Here is a 15913-nt window from a genome sequence, read left to right on the forward strand (position 1 = left end):
GCCTGTCTTTTTTTTTTTTTTTTTTCCTATAGTAAAGCCATCAATAAGGCCTATGAGGAGTATGTTTTATCTGTTGGGAATTTAGATGAAAGGATATTTCTTGGAGAGGATGCTGAAGAGGAAATTGGGACTCTGTCACGGTGTCTGAACACTGGTTCGGGAGCAGAGGCTGCTGACAGGGTGCAGATGAAAGCCATCCTCCAGCAGCATTTCGACAAGGTGAGCTGGCCAGTGCCAGGAAAGCAGACATGCCGGAGTCTCTGTGTTATTGTGGTGATTGTGTGTGTGTGTGTGTGTGTGTGTGTGTGTGTGTGTGTGTGTTGTACTTCTTCCAGTACGAAAAGGGAAATTCTTGTCCTACTTAATTGAAAAAGTGGTCTCTGTGTTTACTGACTTAATTTTTGTTAACATCAACTTTCCGAGTTTTTGGTTGGATGTGAGAGAAAGAGCCTTTGATATAAATTTAAATGAATGTATCATGCTGATATAACTGTCAGTTTTTAAAAAAAAAAAATGGGCCAGTAATATACAGTCTTTACATATTGAACGTAGTAAGCATTTTAGAAAATGTCAGTTGACCTGAATGGTACCTTCATCTAGACACTAGAGAAACTGATCATCTGTAGTCTTTAGGAAAATTCTGTTAAATTGAATTTCAGGATCATGGTGTTATTTCATGCATACACTTAGGATGATGGAGACTAAGAGTTTCCCTTCTATTGTGTGATGTTCACAGAAAATACACAGCTTCTGACAAGTGCTTCCAAAGGCAGTGTGTATATTTCCAAGGGGGAACTCACCTGTAAGGCCAGACTTAAGCCTGGTTTGCTTATTCATTCAGTAAATATTCTAAAGGTATTCCACACGCCAGATTGTGTCCTGCATACTGGTGATACAGCAGTGAACACAATAGCCATGCATACCTTGTTTTATATTTCAGTGTGGGGAGATGGACAATAGATAACCAAACAAGTGAATATATTGGACGTCGGATGATAGTGTATAAAGAGAAGTCAAATATGGTAGTAGTTCAGAGCATGGGGGAGAAGGGAGAACGGGTAGGCCTTGGGCTGCTATAGATAGGGCGGTGAGGAAAGATATCTCCGAGGGGGTAACATCAACAGAGACGTGAAGTGAGGAAGCAAATCATGTGACTAGCCGAGGAATGTGTTTGAAGCCCAGAGAATAGCATGTGCCAGGGCTTGTGGTAGGAGCTCGACTGGCTTTTTGGAGGAATGATGAGAGAGCACTGTGGTAGGAATTGAGTGAGAGAGTGGTTGAAAAGTGAGATGGGGTGGGGGCAGGGCAAACCTTGTAGGGCTTTGGAAGCTCTGGTAAGAATGTTTGCTTTTGCTCTGATAGGAAAGCCATTAGGAAGGTGTTATGGAAAACAGTGACTGAATTAGTCTGATCTGCATTTTTCAAGGTCTTGTGGGGGTGTTTGGCAGGGGCCAGGGTAGAAGTAGGGAATTAAGAGGCTGTCGCACTGGTTCTGGTGATAGCTCATGGTGGTTTGGATCAGAGCAATGGTGGTACTGGGGCTGTGTTTTGGAGACAGGACCCACAGGATTTCCTGATGGCTTGGATCCAGGGTGTGAGAGAAAGATAATGGCGATGACTCCAGTTGCATAAGTGGTATAAAAGCTGAAGTCCTTCCAAAGGCCTCTGAGGTCTTTAGTGATGTAGCCCGCTGCCTCTCTGAATTCTTCTCCTACCACTCTCCTCCTCACCCATTGTGCTCGTCACATTAACCTCTGTTCTCCTTCAGATATGCCGAGCATACCCCAACTCAAAGCCTTTGCTCTTGCTGTTTTCTCTGCCTAGAACATGTTTCTTCAGGATATTCATGTGGTTTATTTCCTCACTACATTCAGGTCTCTGATAGACTGACCACTGCATAGAATAATAACCACTGACATCCTCCCCAACCTTCAGCACTTCCTTCCCCTTTTACTCTGTGATTAGTGTTCCTCTTAGTATTTGTCACTGTCTTAAGGTAAGTGGGTGGGTAGAAAGAATTGTTTGTCTGGCAGTAAGTAGATAGATAAATACAAAGATGGGAAAAAAGAATCGTTTGTTATGGGTCTCCTGCATTAAAACATAAACTTCATGAGGGCTGTGACCAGTGCTGTGTTCAGTGCCTGGCACATAGTAGGCATTCCATGAACATTTGTTATTGACATTTATTCGGGGTAAAAAACTCAGAGATGGGGGTATGATGGTATGTTATTTGAGATATCTTTTTAGGCATCCTCGTAGACAAGTGGAATCGGCAGTTTGGATGTACAAGATTGGTGTTCATAGCAGAAGTTAGGGCTGTGTGTGTCTGCTCTGGAGACATCAGGATATAGATGGACTTTAAAGCCATGAAGAGTGACTGTGTGAGTTGATAGAGAATGGAAGAGGTCTAAGGACAGAGCTCTGGGGCACTCCAAAGTTTAGAAGTGTTTACTTGGAGAAGGAAAGTTCTGAAGTTTCAAAAATAGCAATATTTATACCTGAGTCAAAGACTCCTCTTGATCAGAATGCCCGGGAAGCTTTAAGCCAAGAGCTAAACAGTGCTGCTGAGAAGCTGTATGCTGACCTTGAGAACTGTGGGCAGAAAGCTGTTTGTGGCAGTCATACTTCGTTCCCTGTGTGGAAGCATTGATGTCTGTGGGCAGTGGGAGATGCTGCTGTTGCTTTTGCTGTGCACGTGCAAGGTGTTTTTCCCTCCCAGCAAAGCACTGGTTTATATATAGGGAAGAAGCTGGCTGTAGGAAAAGCCGTGTAGAGCAGGGAATAGCCTTCTGAATGTAGTTAATCCACCCAGATTGTCTCATTGACCTAAAAAAATTGTAGAATTAATTTCTTTGAAACCAAGTGGAAGTCTTGGCTCTCTCCTCTTTAAGTCACAGAAAACATAGATTTATATCTGTATGTGTAGAGTTATATCTGTATGGCAAATTCCTCTGCATATCTGTATCTCCTTAAACTTGAGTAGTCTGTTTTGCCGGGTGAAAATTTTGCTAGGTGTCTTTATAGTATCTCTAGAATTAATATACTTAGCTATGTGGGGAAACACAGTTTATCTTGAATATTAAAAATCACCCCTGGGGCACCTGGATGGCTTAGTTGGTTAAAGTGTCTGGCTCTTGGTTTCAGCTCTGGTCATGATCTCATGGTTCCTGAGTTTGAGCCCCGCATCGGGCTCTGTGCTGGCAGTGCAGAGCTTGCTTGAGATTCTCTGTCTCCCTCTCTCTCTGCCCCTCCTCTGCTTGCTCTCTCTCTCTCTCTCTCTCTCTCTCTCTCTCTGTCTCTCTCTCAAAATAAATAAACATTAAAAAAATAATAAAATAAAAGACACTCTTAAGCTCTCTTAACCTTTCAGAGTTTATTAGAAGAAATAGAAAAGATGTTTTATTAGCATATGTAGTCATGCTTAAATTCTCAGATATTAAGTCCTATCTTTTTCATATTTATATTCAGGAATGTTGACTTAAATTTATTTCCCTGAAGATCTGTAGACTTGAGTTGGGGGAAACCGATAGATTCTAGTAACTATAGGTAAAGGAGGGGCAAGAAGACTGAAGGCTATTCTGTGTCAGGCTGTTTTCGCATCTAGGAATGTTTGTTTTGTTCCATGTCTCTGAAGCAGATCTGATGATTTAGATGGGCTTTTGTTAAATCATGGAATTCATTTGGGCCAGGGTTAGTTCACAGCTTTCCTTTGTCAATCTTTGAGTAGTTACAAAAAAGTGGTGGGTGGCAGCTGTGAAATTCTGTTTCTCAGCGATGCTCTTTACTGTATATTCCTTGTTTGTGCCTTCAGGTTTAGGCCTAAAGTAGGGATGACAGGGAAGTACGGGAAGTATGCCTTGTCTTAGGGTTTAATTTTTGAGAGACAGACTTTCTAGTTGGCTAAAATACAAATTGTCCTTTCACACGTCTTCACTTGGAGGGTGGTGGCTTCTAGTGGTGTTATGTTCAGATTCCAAGAATGGAGATATTTGAATCATTAAAATTTATTGATGAAGTCTGATTGGTTTGAATTCTCATTTGTGAAGTAACTGAAAGTCATTCTCATCTAAAATAGTCTTCTCCCCCCCCCCCCCCCCCACCGCCCCCATTTAGTCTAAAGCACTTAGGATCTCCACACCACTGACTGGTGTGAGGTACGTTAAGGATAACAGCCCTTGTGTGACCCCAGTTTCTACAGCAACACACAGCTTGAGTCGTCTTCACACCATGCTCACAGGCCTCAAGAATGCGCCAAGTGAGAAATTGGAACAGATTCTAAGGTGGGTTTGAGCCCTTCTTGCCTTCTAAGATTTGATTGTTGACCATTTTCTATTTTAATTTTTTTTTTTTTTTACTTTTTAGTGGCTTAATTCACCCATTATTAATTTTATACCAGTTGCATGCTCAGACGTGTTATTAGTCTGTAGAGGACATTGGTCACCGTCTGTTGGTGATCATTTTTCCTCAGTGTGTTCCTCAGTATCTCAGTGTGTTCCAGCTGTTATCACAGAATACCATAGACTGGTGGCTTATAAACAACAGTAATTAATTTTTTACAGTTCTAGAGGCTGGAAGTCCAAGATCAAGGTTCCAAGATTCAGTGTCTGGTGAGAACTGCTTCCTGGTTCATAGACAGCTGTCTTTTTGCTGTCCTCACAATGAGCAAGGAGGCAAGGAAGCTCTCTAGGGCCTCTTTTATAAGGGCACTAATCCCATTCATGAGGGCTCCACGTTCATGACCTGATCAGCTCCCACATGCCCCACAGCCAAACACCATCACATTGGGCATTAGGTTTCAACATAGGAATTTGGAGGCAGAGCACAAATATTCAGTCCGTAGCACTCAGATTTCTTCTGTGTAGTAGAGGAGACAGTAATTAACAACACTAGACACTGTAGAATAAGGCACCAAACTGTTACCTAATGTTCTATCTTAAGATTTCAGGAAGCAGGGCAGGGGGCGGGGGGTGGGGATCAATAAAAATAGCAGTTGTCAAAGGACTTCATGAAGAAGATTGGACCTGAGCAAATTTCTGAGGGGTAGGTCAGATTTTAAAAGATAAAACAGTTACATTCATAATCAGTGTCAAACCACCATAACTTTTGTAAGTTGTGTAAAATACCCTTAGTGTGAAAAGGAAGTTAACTGCTTTTAGTCCTTTGATCTGCTGGAGACTGGTAGAAATATCAGTGAGCCCTAGTGAAAAGCCTGATAGACTGGATTTTATTACCTCTGCACATTTTTTTGCAAGTTTATTTGAAAATACTACCTCCAAGGCCCCTCTGTCCTAAAAAGTATCGGATTTGATGACATAGATCCTATAGGAGCCTATTTTATTTCTGGTGGTATAGTATAAGGAGGCCCAGTATATACTAGTAATTTCCTACTCACAGCTAGACTTATTAAATACCAAGGTTGACTAATTTCCCTTCACATTTTCATGAAGTCTGCTTTATTCATAACTTGACTGTGATTAATACCCAACAGGCTGAGTCTATATGGCCTCTTCCACAGATGGACCTTGTTGGCCTAGAATACAGAAGCATTTTATAAATACATTTTAGAAGACTGACTTTATAGCGTCCAGATCTCTTTCCAGGTGTAGGAGCTTCTTTAATCTTAGACACCATTAGTGGGGTTGAATATTTCCAGTAAATGCTAAGTAAAACCAAAGACTCCTATTTTCTGTAAAAAGGTACCTGTGAGTGTGTTCATAAATAAAATTCTGTTTGTGTATAATGGTCAGTAGCTACCTCTAGCAGGATTATAACTGATTTTTATTTTCTTTAGAATTTTCTAAACTTGCTACAATTTTACAATGAATATTTATATTTGTGATCAAAATAAAAGCACAGTTGCTTCTACATAGCACCCACACCTGGAATTGGACCGGGCCACAGCCTCTGGCCTATGGACCCCCCGCAAAGTGAACGAACTTCAGGCCTTCATGAAAATGCGTAAGCAGGACCTGAGTGTTCTGCACACCAAGGAAATGCACTTCCTGAGAATGGGTGGTAAGCGTGGCGGGTTAAATACCACCTGCTACAGTGAAGAAAAAACAGCTAGTAAGAAGGTGGAGGAAAACATAAGACAGATGAACCATCAAGCAAGGAAAGTGGCCTAGAAATTGACAGTGAAGGTGTGATTGAACCAGATAACAATGCCCCTCAAGAAATGGGAGATGAAAATATAGAGATGAGTGGGGAAATGGTGGATCCAGCAAATGATGAAATAGTGGCTGTCATTGGATGCCCTAAATGATGATGAGTTGCAAAAGGCCATTGATTTGTACCCAGATGCCATCAAGCTGAATCCTCGCTTGGCCATTCTGTGTGCCAGGAAAGCCAGTGTCTTCATTAAATTACAGATGCCAAACACTGCCATCCAAGACTGTGACAGAGCTATGGAAATAAATCCTGACTCAGCTCAGCATTACAAGTGGCATGGGAAAGCCCAGACTTCTGGGCCATTGAGAAGAAGCAGCATGTGACCTTGCCCTTGCTTGTAAACTGGACTATGATGAAGATGCTAGTGCGATGCTGAGAGAAGATCAGTGAGGGCCCAGAAAATTGCCAAATATCAGAGAAGGTATGAGTGAAAAAGTGGAGAGTGAAAACACGAAGAGCGAGAGATCAAAGAAAGAATAGAAGGTAGGGTTGAGAAGGCTTGGGAAGAACACGAGAGAACCTGGAGAGAGGAAGAAGCTAGATGACAGAAGCTCAAACTGGCTCTTTTCTAGGTGCTTTCCTGGGGGCAAGCCTGGAATGGCAATGCCTGGGCTCAGTGAAGTTCATAGTGATCCAAAGGTTCTTACAGCCATGCAGGATCCAGAAGCTCCAGTGGCCTTCCAGGATATGGCCCAGAATCCAGCAAATGTGTCAGATATCAGAGCAACCCAAAGGTTATGAATCTCCTCGGTAAATTGTCAAATTTGGAGGTCAAGCATAATGCCTTTCTGACAAGTAAAACCCTTGCTGAAGGAAACGCAACTTAGATCACCTCATGGGCGTCACAGTAGTACAGACCTGTGTACTGACCTCGTGGAGCTGGGGTGCTATGAAGATGGTCTCTACCCCTCTGCCCCACATGCAACCAAAACATTTTATAGTGGTTTGCCACTGGGTATTCATTCAGGTGGGGTTTTCCTAGTAGCAATTACTAGGAATCCCTACTAGGAATTTTATGCCTTAAACATATTTAAAAACAAGTTTTAAAAGGATATGTTAATTCCTAACAACAAAAAAAAAGAAACATAGTTGTTAACAACTGCTGATAATTTGTTTCTGCTTCTGCATTGAATATATATTGCCTTTCAAGTTAAAAGAAAAAAATCAATGAAATACACCTCGCTTTGGAGGAAAAAATGAAAAGTGCCAGTAATGGTTTCTATGAGTCTGTAGTATAGTTTATACACCCCTTCATTCTGTTTTCTTCCAGGAGTTCCTAATGGGACTTGTGTTGCCCTCTGAGGAAACAATTGAAGGCAGTTTTGTTTGTTACCAGTGATTGCAGATGTGTAGGGTAGATGGGGGCCAGTCAAGAATGCTAAATTTAACTGCATGCAGCTCCACACAAGATACATTTTTTTCATGCAAAACGGTAGGACCAGCACCTGTGATAAGGAAGTATGGCATCTCCTAGAATACTTTGGGAGGTGTAGTTTCTGTTCAAAGTATTTTATATTTATAGGTTAGTAAAACTACAGAATTATACACAGTTTATTTGTGACTCAGCAAGACCTTTAAGTTGGATACTTTTTTTTTTAATTAAAAAAAATTTTTTTTTTTAATTTTAGGACATGTTCCAGGGATCCAACACAGGCTATTGCCAACAGATTGAAAGAAATGTATGAAATATATTCTCAGCATTCCCAGCCAGATGAGGATTTCAGTAATTCAACTAAAGGTACAGCTTAATATTGTCTGTATTGTTCATTTTTGAAGTTTAACTACAGGATCCTTTCTTGGTAACTAAATCAGAAAGATGAAGAAAAGATTTATGACTTTAGATTGAAGTCTGAGATATGGATATCCAATTTTTTTTTGTCAACCAAGTAGTTTCTGGGCCTTTCTCCATAAGAGAAATTTTAGACTGGTTGGACTTATGGTACTTTGTTTGCAAAATCTTTAGTTTCACTTGTAGACTAGATACTATTAAATATAGAAGTATAGTGATTCTTTAAAATACTAAGAATAAGTTCAGAAGATATAACTGTTTCATCCTCAGACCTGTTCTAGAAGTTGTTTGATGTTATGAATTAGAACCAAGTATGAGTAGAGTAGCAAACCAATTGTATCCCTCCTAGCATACAGCTGTTCAGTTCAAACTTACAAAAAAAAATATGACTCTTAATGGAATGCTATTACAGTTTTCTCAGTGCAAATTTCATTTCATAATTTTAGAAAATTTTGAGCGTTAGTTTGGTTACCATGAAGAAAATTAAGAAATCTTAGGAATGATGGGAACAGCAGGTCTAAGAAGTGCATGTATATGAAGTAATTGGTTGGTTTTTATATTTTATTTCGTGGGCAGGGGATGGGATAAACTCTCACTTTCTACAATAATTTCTTAGCATGTGACTGTTTCTTTTATTATTTATGCAGAAATTGCCAGCAAACATTTTCGTTTTGCAGAAATGCTCTACTATAAAGTATTAGAATCAGTTATTGAGCAGGAACAGAAAAGACTGGGAGACATGGATTTATCTGTGAGTAAATGACCAGTGTATTGATCAGCACAATAAAATTTAATTCCCTTTTGGCCCTACCCATACAGAACCCAAACTAAACAAAACAAAGACAAAACCATGGCTCTGAGGGAGTGATTGGCACCTAAGGAAACTTGTGTTCTGAGTCTCCTTACCCCACTTAGTGTTTCTCAGTGCAGCAGGCCATGTGCTATAACTCATGGTTTCTATGGGCCTTAAGACTGTAGTCAAGGATTAAAACATTCAGGAGCTTCTGGGTGGCTCAGTCAGTTAAGCGTCCCACTATTGATTTTGGCTCAGCACAGTTCGTGGGTTTGAACCCTGTGTTAACCTCTGGGCTGACAGTGGGGAGCCTGCTTGGGATTCATTTTCTCTCTCTCTCTCTCTCTCTGCCCCTATTCCCCAATAAATAAATAAACATTTTTAAAAAAGGATTGAAACATTCAGACTTAACCTGAATTGAGTTTTTAGAATACATGAACTTATTAACCTGTATACTCTCCTGACAAGCCTTGTGTAGCAAGAATAAGTTGAGTGTTGACTCAATAGGACTTTAGCATCAACATTCAACCAGTGCTCTTTGATGAAGGTGATTACTTTTTGTAGATTTTACTAGCCAAATATAAATTGATTTTGAAATAAGTGGTATTTACTTAAATGACATCAGTAAAAATTTTTAAAAACTTTTTTTTTCATAAAGTATTTATTTATTTTGAGAGAGAGAGAGCAGAAGGGGCAGAGAGAGAGGAAGAGAGAGAATCCCAGGCATTCTCAGTGCAGGGCCTGAGGCAGGGCTCCATCTCACGAACCTTGAGATCATGACCTGAACCAACATCAAGAGTCAGACACTCAACTGACTGAGCCAGCCAGGCGCCCTAAAAACTATTTTTTAAAGTAACATTTTAGGAAAATTTTAAAATTGATAATTGTTCTAATTTCTTGTAACTATTTACATTTCTTTTTTATATGTAAAATTATGACTGTTGGAATTTAAAAGTTGTTAATGACAGATTTTTAAACTTTGAAATATACAGAAGGGTGTATAAAACATAGCTGCAATTTAGGGGGTGATAATAATTATTGGATACATGTATACTCACTTAAGAAACTTATTAAAACAACTTTTTTATTGTAAAATATATATAACATTTAACATTTTAAGCATTTTTAAATGTATAATTCAACAGCATTAAGTACATTCATGGTGTTATGCAACCCTTACCACTAGCCATCTTTAAAACTTTTTCATTATTCCAAACTGGAAGTCTGTACCCATTAAACGGTGACTCCCCATTCACTTCTCTCTCCAGCTCCTGGTAATCTCTACTTTGTCTCCACGAATTTACCTATTCTAGGTATAATCATACAATATTTATTCTTTTGTGTCTCATTTATTTTACTTGGCATCATGTTTTCAAGGTTCATCCATGTTTTAATATGTGTCAGAACTTTATTCCTTTTTAAGCCTAAATAATATTCAGAATATTATCCATAATATTCAGTAGTATTGTCTGCCTTTTGTCAAGTTGTAGGAGTTCTTTATATAGTCTGGATATTAGTCCCTTATCAGGTACACGATTTGCAAATATTTTCTCCCGTTCTGTGGGTTGTGTTTTTACTTCATTGATGGTGTCCTTTGATACAAAAAAGGTTTTAATATTTTTAAAAATGTTTATTTTTGAGAGAGCGAGTGAGTGTGCACAAGCAGGGGAGTGGTAGAGAGAGAGAGGGAAACACAGAATCTGAAGCAGGTTCCAGGCTCCATGCTGTTAGCACAGAGCCCAACATGGGGCTCGAACTCATGAACCATGAGATCATGATCTGAGCTGAGGTTGGATGCTTAACCAATTGAGCCACACAGTCACCCCCAAAAGATTTTAATTTTGATGAAGGCCAGTTTATCTGTTTTTTTCTCCTGTTACCTATGTTTTTGGTGTCTAAATAACTTTAATTCAAAAATAGTAAATGTTTATGTATAGAGTTGGAAAATTAATAAGCAAAAACAAAAAGGAAAATATGATTATGTGTCCTGAGATAAACGTGTTGACTTTTGGTCCATGACGATCTAGCCAGTCACCTGCCTTCCTTCCAGCTGTCCTTTTATGAGAGTGGCCTCTAACTATAAATACTGTTTTGTAACATCTTTCCATATTATTATTCCTCTAAGCAGCAGGGTGTATGTATATTTTTATTAGGGATGTAATTTTTTGTTACCTATATTTTACAATATGTAAGATTTTTAAAAGTTCATACACATTCTTTTAATACTTGTTTTTGCTAAAACATGGTCTTATTTATAAAGTTAAGAAAAGTTTTAAAAGGAAGTTAAGCACATACTTCTCACTAACTCAAAAAATGACATGCTTTGGTATTTTTATTTAACTTGACTGGGGAAGAAATGTCTTGTTAGAGTAGGCTTATGTTTCTAAATGTTAATAACTTTGTTTTGTAGGGCATTCTGGAACAAGATGCATTCCATAGATCGCTTTTGGCCTGCTGCCTTGAGGTCGTCACTTTTTCTTATAAGCCTCCTGGGAATTTTCCATTTATTACTGAAATATTTGATGTGCCACTTTATCATTTTTATAAGGTATTTAAAAAAAATCTGACACTTATGAGGAAATTATAGATGAGATGAACTTCGTGTTGTTCAGCAGCTAATTCATTTTGGTACCTACATACATTTCTTCTCTTCTCTTTTTTTTTTTTTTTTTCAATTTTTTGAGAGGGAGTTTGAGCAGGGGAGAGCGGTAGAGGGAGAGAGAGGGACAGAGAGAGAGAGAGAGGGAGAATCTTAAGTAGGTTCCATGCTCAGCTCCATGCTCAGCATGGAGCCTGACCCAGGGGTCAACCCCACAATCCTGGGACCATGACCTGAGCTAAAGTCAAGAGTGCAGCGCTCAACTGACTGAGCCATCCAGGCACTCCTTTCTCTTCTCTTTTTAATTACATATTTAGTAAGTTCTGCTCTATTTGGAGAGAAGAAATAGAACAGTCTTAAGAGCTATTTAAATTCTTTTAAGATGGTATGAAGACTTTTTTTGGGCAAAACCTTCATTTGATTCTTCCTTTTATCTGATAAAAGCTTTTAGAACGCTTTCATTTTATTAGCTAAGTAGCCTTCAAAAAAAGTGGCAAACATATCAGTAGCTAATCTTATATAGCAGTCTTTTTTATTTTATGGAAATAACAATGAAAGTGTCCTTCAGAAGAAAATAAAAATTATCTTTCACATGTTATATAGAGGTGCAGAGTGATAGCATTGATTTGGTAATTGTTTCTGTCTTGATATTGATTCAGTATATGAATTTATCTTAATTCTTTCTAATGTAGTAGTCAAAATCAGCTTTTATAATGGTATGGATTGAATGTTTAGAGTTTTTATTTGGTTATTTTTTTAAGTAATCTCTACCACTCAACGTGGGGCTCGAACTCATAACCCTGAGATCAAGAGTCAGATGGTCTACGACTGAGCCAGCCAGACAGCCCTAGAGTTTTTAAACATGAAGTTTTGAGAGTAGTATTTTTCAACTTCAATAAATAGGCATCTTTTTTCTTAGAAAATTGTTTAAAATATACTGTTATACCAAATATTTTATATAATTCCCTCATGCATTTTATATAATAATTATTTATAAAGACAGTGAAAGGAAGACCAGCTATTTCAAAATAGTACTATTCTTTAGGCTTTGAATTTTGATGAATTAATGTATCTATAAACATGTATAAAGCAGCATCTGAATAAATGTGTCCATTTTACTTCACACTTAAACAAGTTTGTGGTGAAAAAAATTATTAAACCAGAACATTTTTTGTTATTTCAGGTGATAGAAGTATTCATTAGAGCGGAAGATGGTCTTTGTAGAGAGGTAGTAAAACACCTTAATCAGATTGAAGAGCAGATCTTGGATCATTTGGCATGGAAACCAGAGTCTCCACTCTGGGACAGAATTCGAGACAATGAAAACAGGGTTCCGACTTGCGAAGAGGTTTGTGAAAATACCTTCGCATCTTTCTAGAAGAAAAGTATATCAGTATCTAGTCTATTTATATTCCTGTTTCACCGAGAGCAATTAAACTTAATGTCTTTATTATTTATGGGAAGTGGGAGGGTGGCATTTAGGTTTGATATGGTATAGTCACCCCTGTATCTAAGAAGAAACCCCTAAAAGCTATGACTCAGAAGTAATTTGTGATTGTGCCAAGGTTTCAGTGACAGAGTAAGAATGCAGTATTCTCTCTTAATTTTCTGTACATTAGAGTGATTGATATTCTCTAAATTGGTAATGAAGATGGATTCGTATTTAGTATTGTTATTAGTTTTGAATTTTTTAAGCCTGCCAGAATTTTTGTCCACTTCAGTATGAAAATGAAAAAGACAACTGATTTTATTTAGGCTGAATAACTGATGAGCCAAGTTTTCTTTTGCCTCAGATTGTTACTGTATTCTAATTAAAATGCTTTTTGAATAATGATATTCTGTGCATATAATTCTTTATAGGTTATGCCACCTCAGAACCTGGAAAGAGCAGATGATATTTGTATCACTGGCTCTCCTTTGACTCCCAGAAGGGTGAGTGAAGTTCGTGCTGATACTGGAGGACTTGGAAGAAGTAAGTTTAAAATACTAGGGGGGAGGGGTGCTTGGGTGGCTCAGTTGGTCGGCTCAGGTCATGATTCTCACAGCTCTGTGAGTTCGAGCCCCACATTGGACTCTGTGCTGACGACTCGGAGCCTGGAGCCTGCTTCAGATTCTGTGTGTCTCCCTTTCTCTCTGCCCCTAACCCACTTGGCATTCTGTCTCTGTCTCTCTCAAAAATAAATGCTAAAAAAAAATTTAAAAATAAAAATAAAATACTAGGGGGGAGCATTTGGGAGCCTCATATCTGGGAATTGAAATTCTGTAAAACTACAAGTGAAGTTAATAGGGTTTATATAGAAGATAATATTCTGTGCATTATAGTACCACATGGATCACTTAAAAGTTAATGCTCTTGAAGAATATTTAGGAACACAGTAAGATGCATGAAATAACAAATGGCTTTACAAAGAGAATACAGTATATTAATGTGATTACTGTATTTTAAGTGTGTGTTTATATAAGCATACAAAAGGGCTGAAACAGAAAAACCAAACTATTAAGAATGATTATTATTGGATGATAGAATTCCAGGTGCTTTCTGTAAATTTTTTAAGATGAATATGTATTATTTACAAAATCAGAAGAAACAGCAAACCTTCTTAAAGATAGAGCTGTATAGTGCAATTAGGTGTAGGCAAGCCAGTGAGTTAAAAGTACTGAATGGCCCAAGTGTGTTCAGCTTTGACTCTTGTCAGTTGAGCTGTGCTACACTGGGTAATACGACAGCAGTGCTGGCCCAAGAAGTACAGAAAAGAGAAGTTTTGCTATTCATAAGGTTGTATTTAGGCAGCTCTTTTGGTTTTTAAGTAACTTCTTTGCCCATTGTGAGGCTTGAACTCACAACCCCAAGATCAAGATTGCACGCTCTACTAACCAAGCCACTCAGGCTGCCCCACCAGGAAGTCCTTTGTAACTTCTTCCAGGTGCAAGCTTTAAGCTTATGTTCAGAGAGTTCTAAATCCTTGGATGCCATTAGAAGGATATTATTGTTTCTAGGTCAACCTTTTAATATAATTGATAAGAAGAAAGATCAGTTTTAAAATTAGACATCATTGGGTGCCTGGGTGGCTCAGTCGGTTAAGCGTCTGACTTTGGCTCAGGTCATGATCTCATGGTTCATGAGTTCAGGCCCCAATAGAGCTCTGCACTGACAGTGAGGAGCCTGCTTGGGATTCTCTCTCTCCCTCTCTCTCTGCCCCTCCCACATTTGCTCACATGCTCTCTCTCTCTCCCTCTCTCTCTCAAGATAAATAAACTTTAACAGAAAAATAATAAAGAATAAAATCAGGAATCACTTTATATCAGTACATACTCAATAAATAAGGATGATCTCTATGAAAGTTTCTTCATTTTTTGGAAGAGGAATCATAATGGCTTAACTGTTTTTCTGCTTCCCTGATCTATGGGTTAGGACTTGCCTTTAAACTTCATTTTCTTTATACTTACCACTTCTCCATTTTCGTGACGTTTCTTAATACTTTACAAGATAATGATCATAATGCATTCCTTCCAACTGCACTTTGTTCCAAATACAAATCTGGTAAGTTTGTTCGCTTCTGTGCCATTAGAAATTGAAATGTTAAGCTATGGTCTGTCAGGACTGCTCCTGTCACTCCCCTTATGGCACTCCCTACAATACATTTTTAAATTTAAAAACCCACTGATGTGCAGATTTTATAGCCAGACATGGAAGAGGGTGGGATTGCTGCATAAACATTAAGCCACTAGTGTGAATATTTAACAACAGACTGAGCCATAATAGTTCAAGTTTGTTTCTATTTGGGATGATGAAGCTTCAGAAAGAGACAGTGGTGATGGTTGCACAACATTGTGAATGTAATTAATGCCACTGAATTGTATACTTAAAATGGCAAATTATACATTATATATATTTCTGTTAAAAATGAATTAACATAATATACCAAAAACCATTGAACTGTACAGTTTAAGTGATTAAAATGTATGTGAATTACATCTCATTCAAGTTTTAAAAATAAACTAAGCTTGAGTCCAACTCACATATATCTGTTCTTGCTGAAGAACGTTATTGAGTCCTAGTAATTTTCTATATGTGGAAAAACACAAAGATGAAAATTTATAAAACTGGGGGAAATGCTCCCAGATGATACCACAGTAATATCAAGTCCATCATGTCCCCTTATCGAGTAGTGGCTTCACAGTGAAATCACATTGCACTCGAGTGGCAGGTAAACATTGAATATAGTCAAAAGTATCCTAAGAAAATAGAGTAATTCTTTAAACTGCCCCTAAATCATCAAGGCCCTGTAGCAGTGGAGGGCAAAGTTTGGTTCGATGCAGCAGAAGGTGGAATGTAGGAGGGAGCACTGTGGAACAAATAGAGAAGAATTCCTGTGTTTAAATTTTGTTCTTAATAGTGTTCGGTTGAACTTTCCTTAGTTGAACAGAGCTATGATATGACCCCTGTGATGTTTGTTTATGAAGTATTTCAAACACTGATTAGTTTTGAACATAACAGCTTGGATGTATGTCAGATCTCAGTTTCCTTGAGTTAAACTGTTTGATTTTTTTTTTTTTTTTGACC

General features: G+C 38.2%; 1 protein-coding gene and 1 pseudogene across 1 annotated transcript in view; both read left to right on the plus strand.

Annotated features, from left to right (window-relative positions):
* RBL2 (RB transcriptional corepressor like 2) overlaps positions 1-15913 on the plus strand; it is a 56533-nt gene that overhangs the window by 17862 nt on the left and 22758 nt on the right. Inside the window, exons 8-14 of the mRNA XM_040498023.1 lie at positions 33-219; positions 4114-4280; positions 7797-7906; positions 8605-8708; positions 11161-11298; positions 12533-12697; positions 13210-13321. Of these exons, the coding sequence (XP_040353957.1) occupies positions 33-219; positions 4114-4280; positions 7797-7906; positions 8605-8708; positions 11161-11298; positions 12533-12697; positions 13210-13321 (983 nt within the window). The remainder of the gene's footprint in view (positions 1-32; positions 220-4113; positions 4281-7796; positions 7907-8604; positions 8709-11160; positions 11299-12532; positions 12698-13209; positions 13322-15913) is intronic.
* Positions 4659-6985, plus strand: LOC121009990 (hsc70-interacting protein-like; annotated as a pseudogene).

Source organism: Herpailurus yagouaroundi, unplaced genomic scaffold, assembly GCF_014898765.1.
Source record: "Herpailurus yagouaroundi ecotype Mexico unplaced genomic scaffold, PumYag 190, whole genome shotgun sequence".
Classification (NCBI taxonomy): Eukaryota; Metazoa; Chordata; class Mammalia; order Carnivora; family Felidae; genus Herpailurus; species Herpailurus yagouaroundi.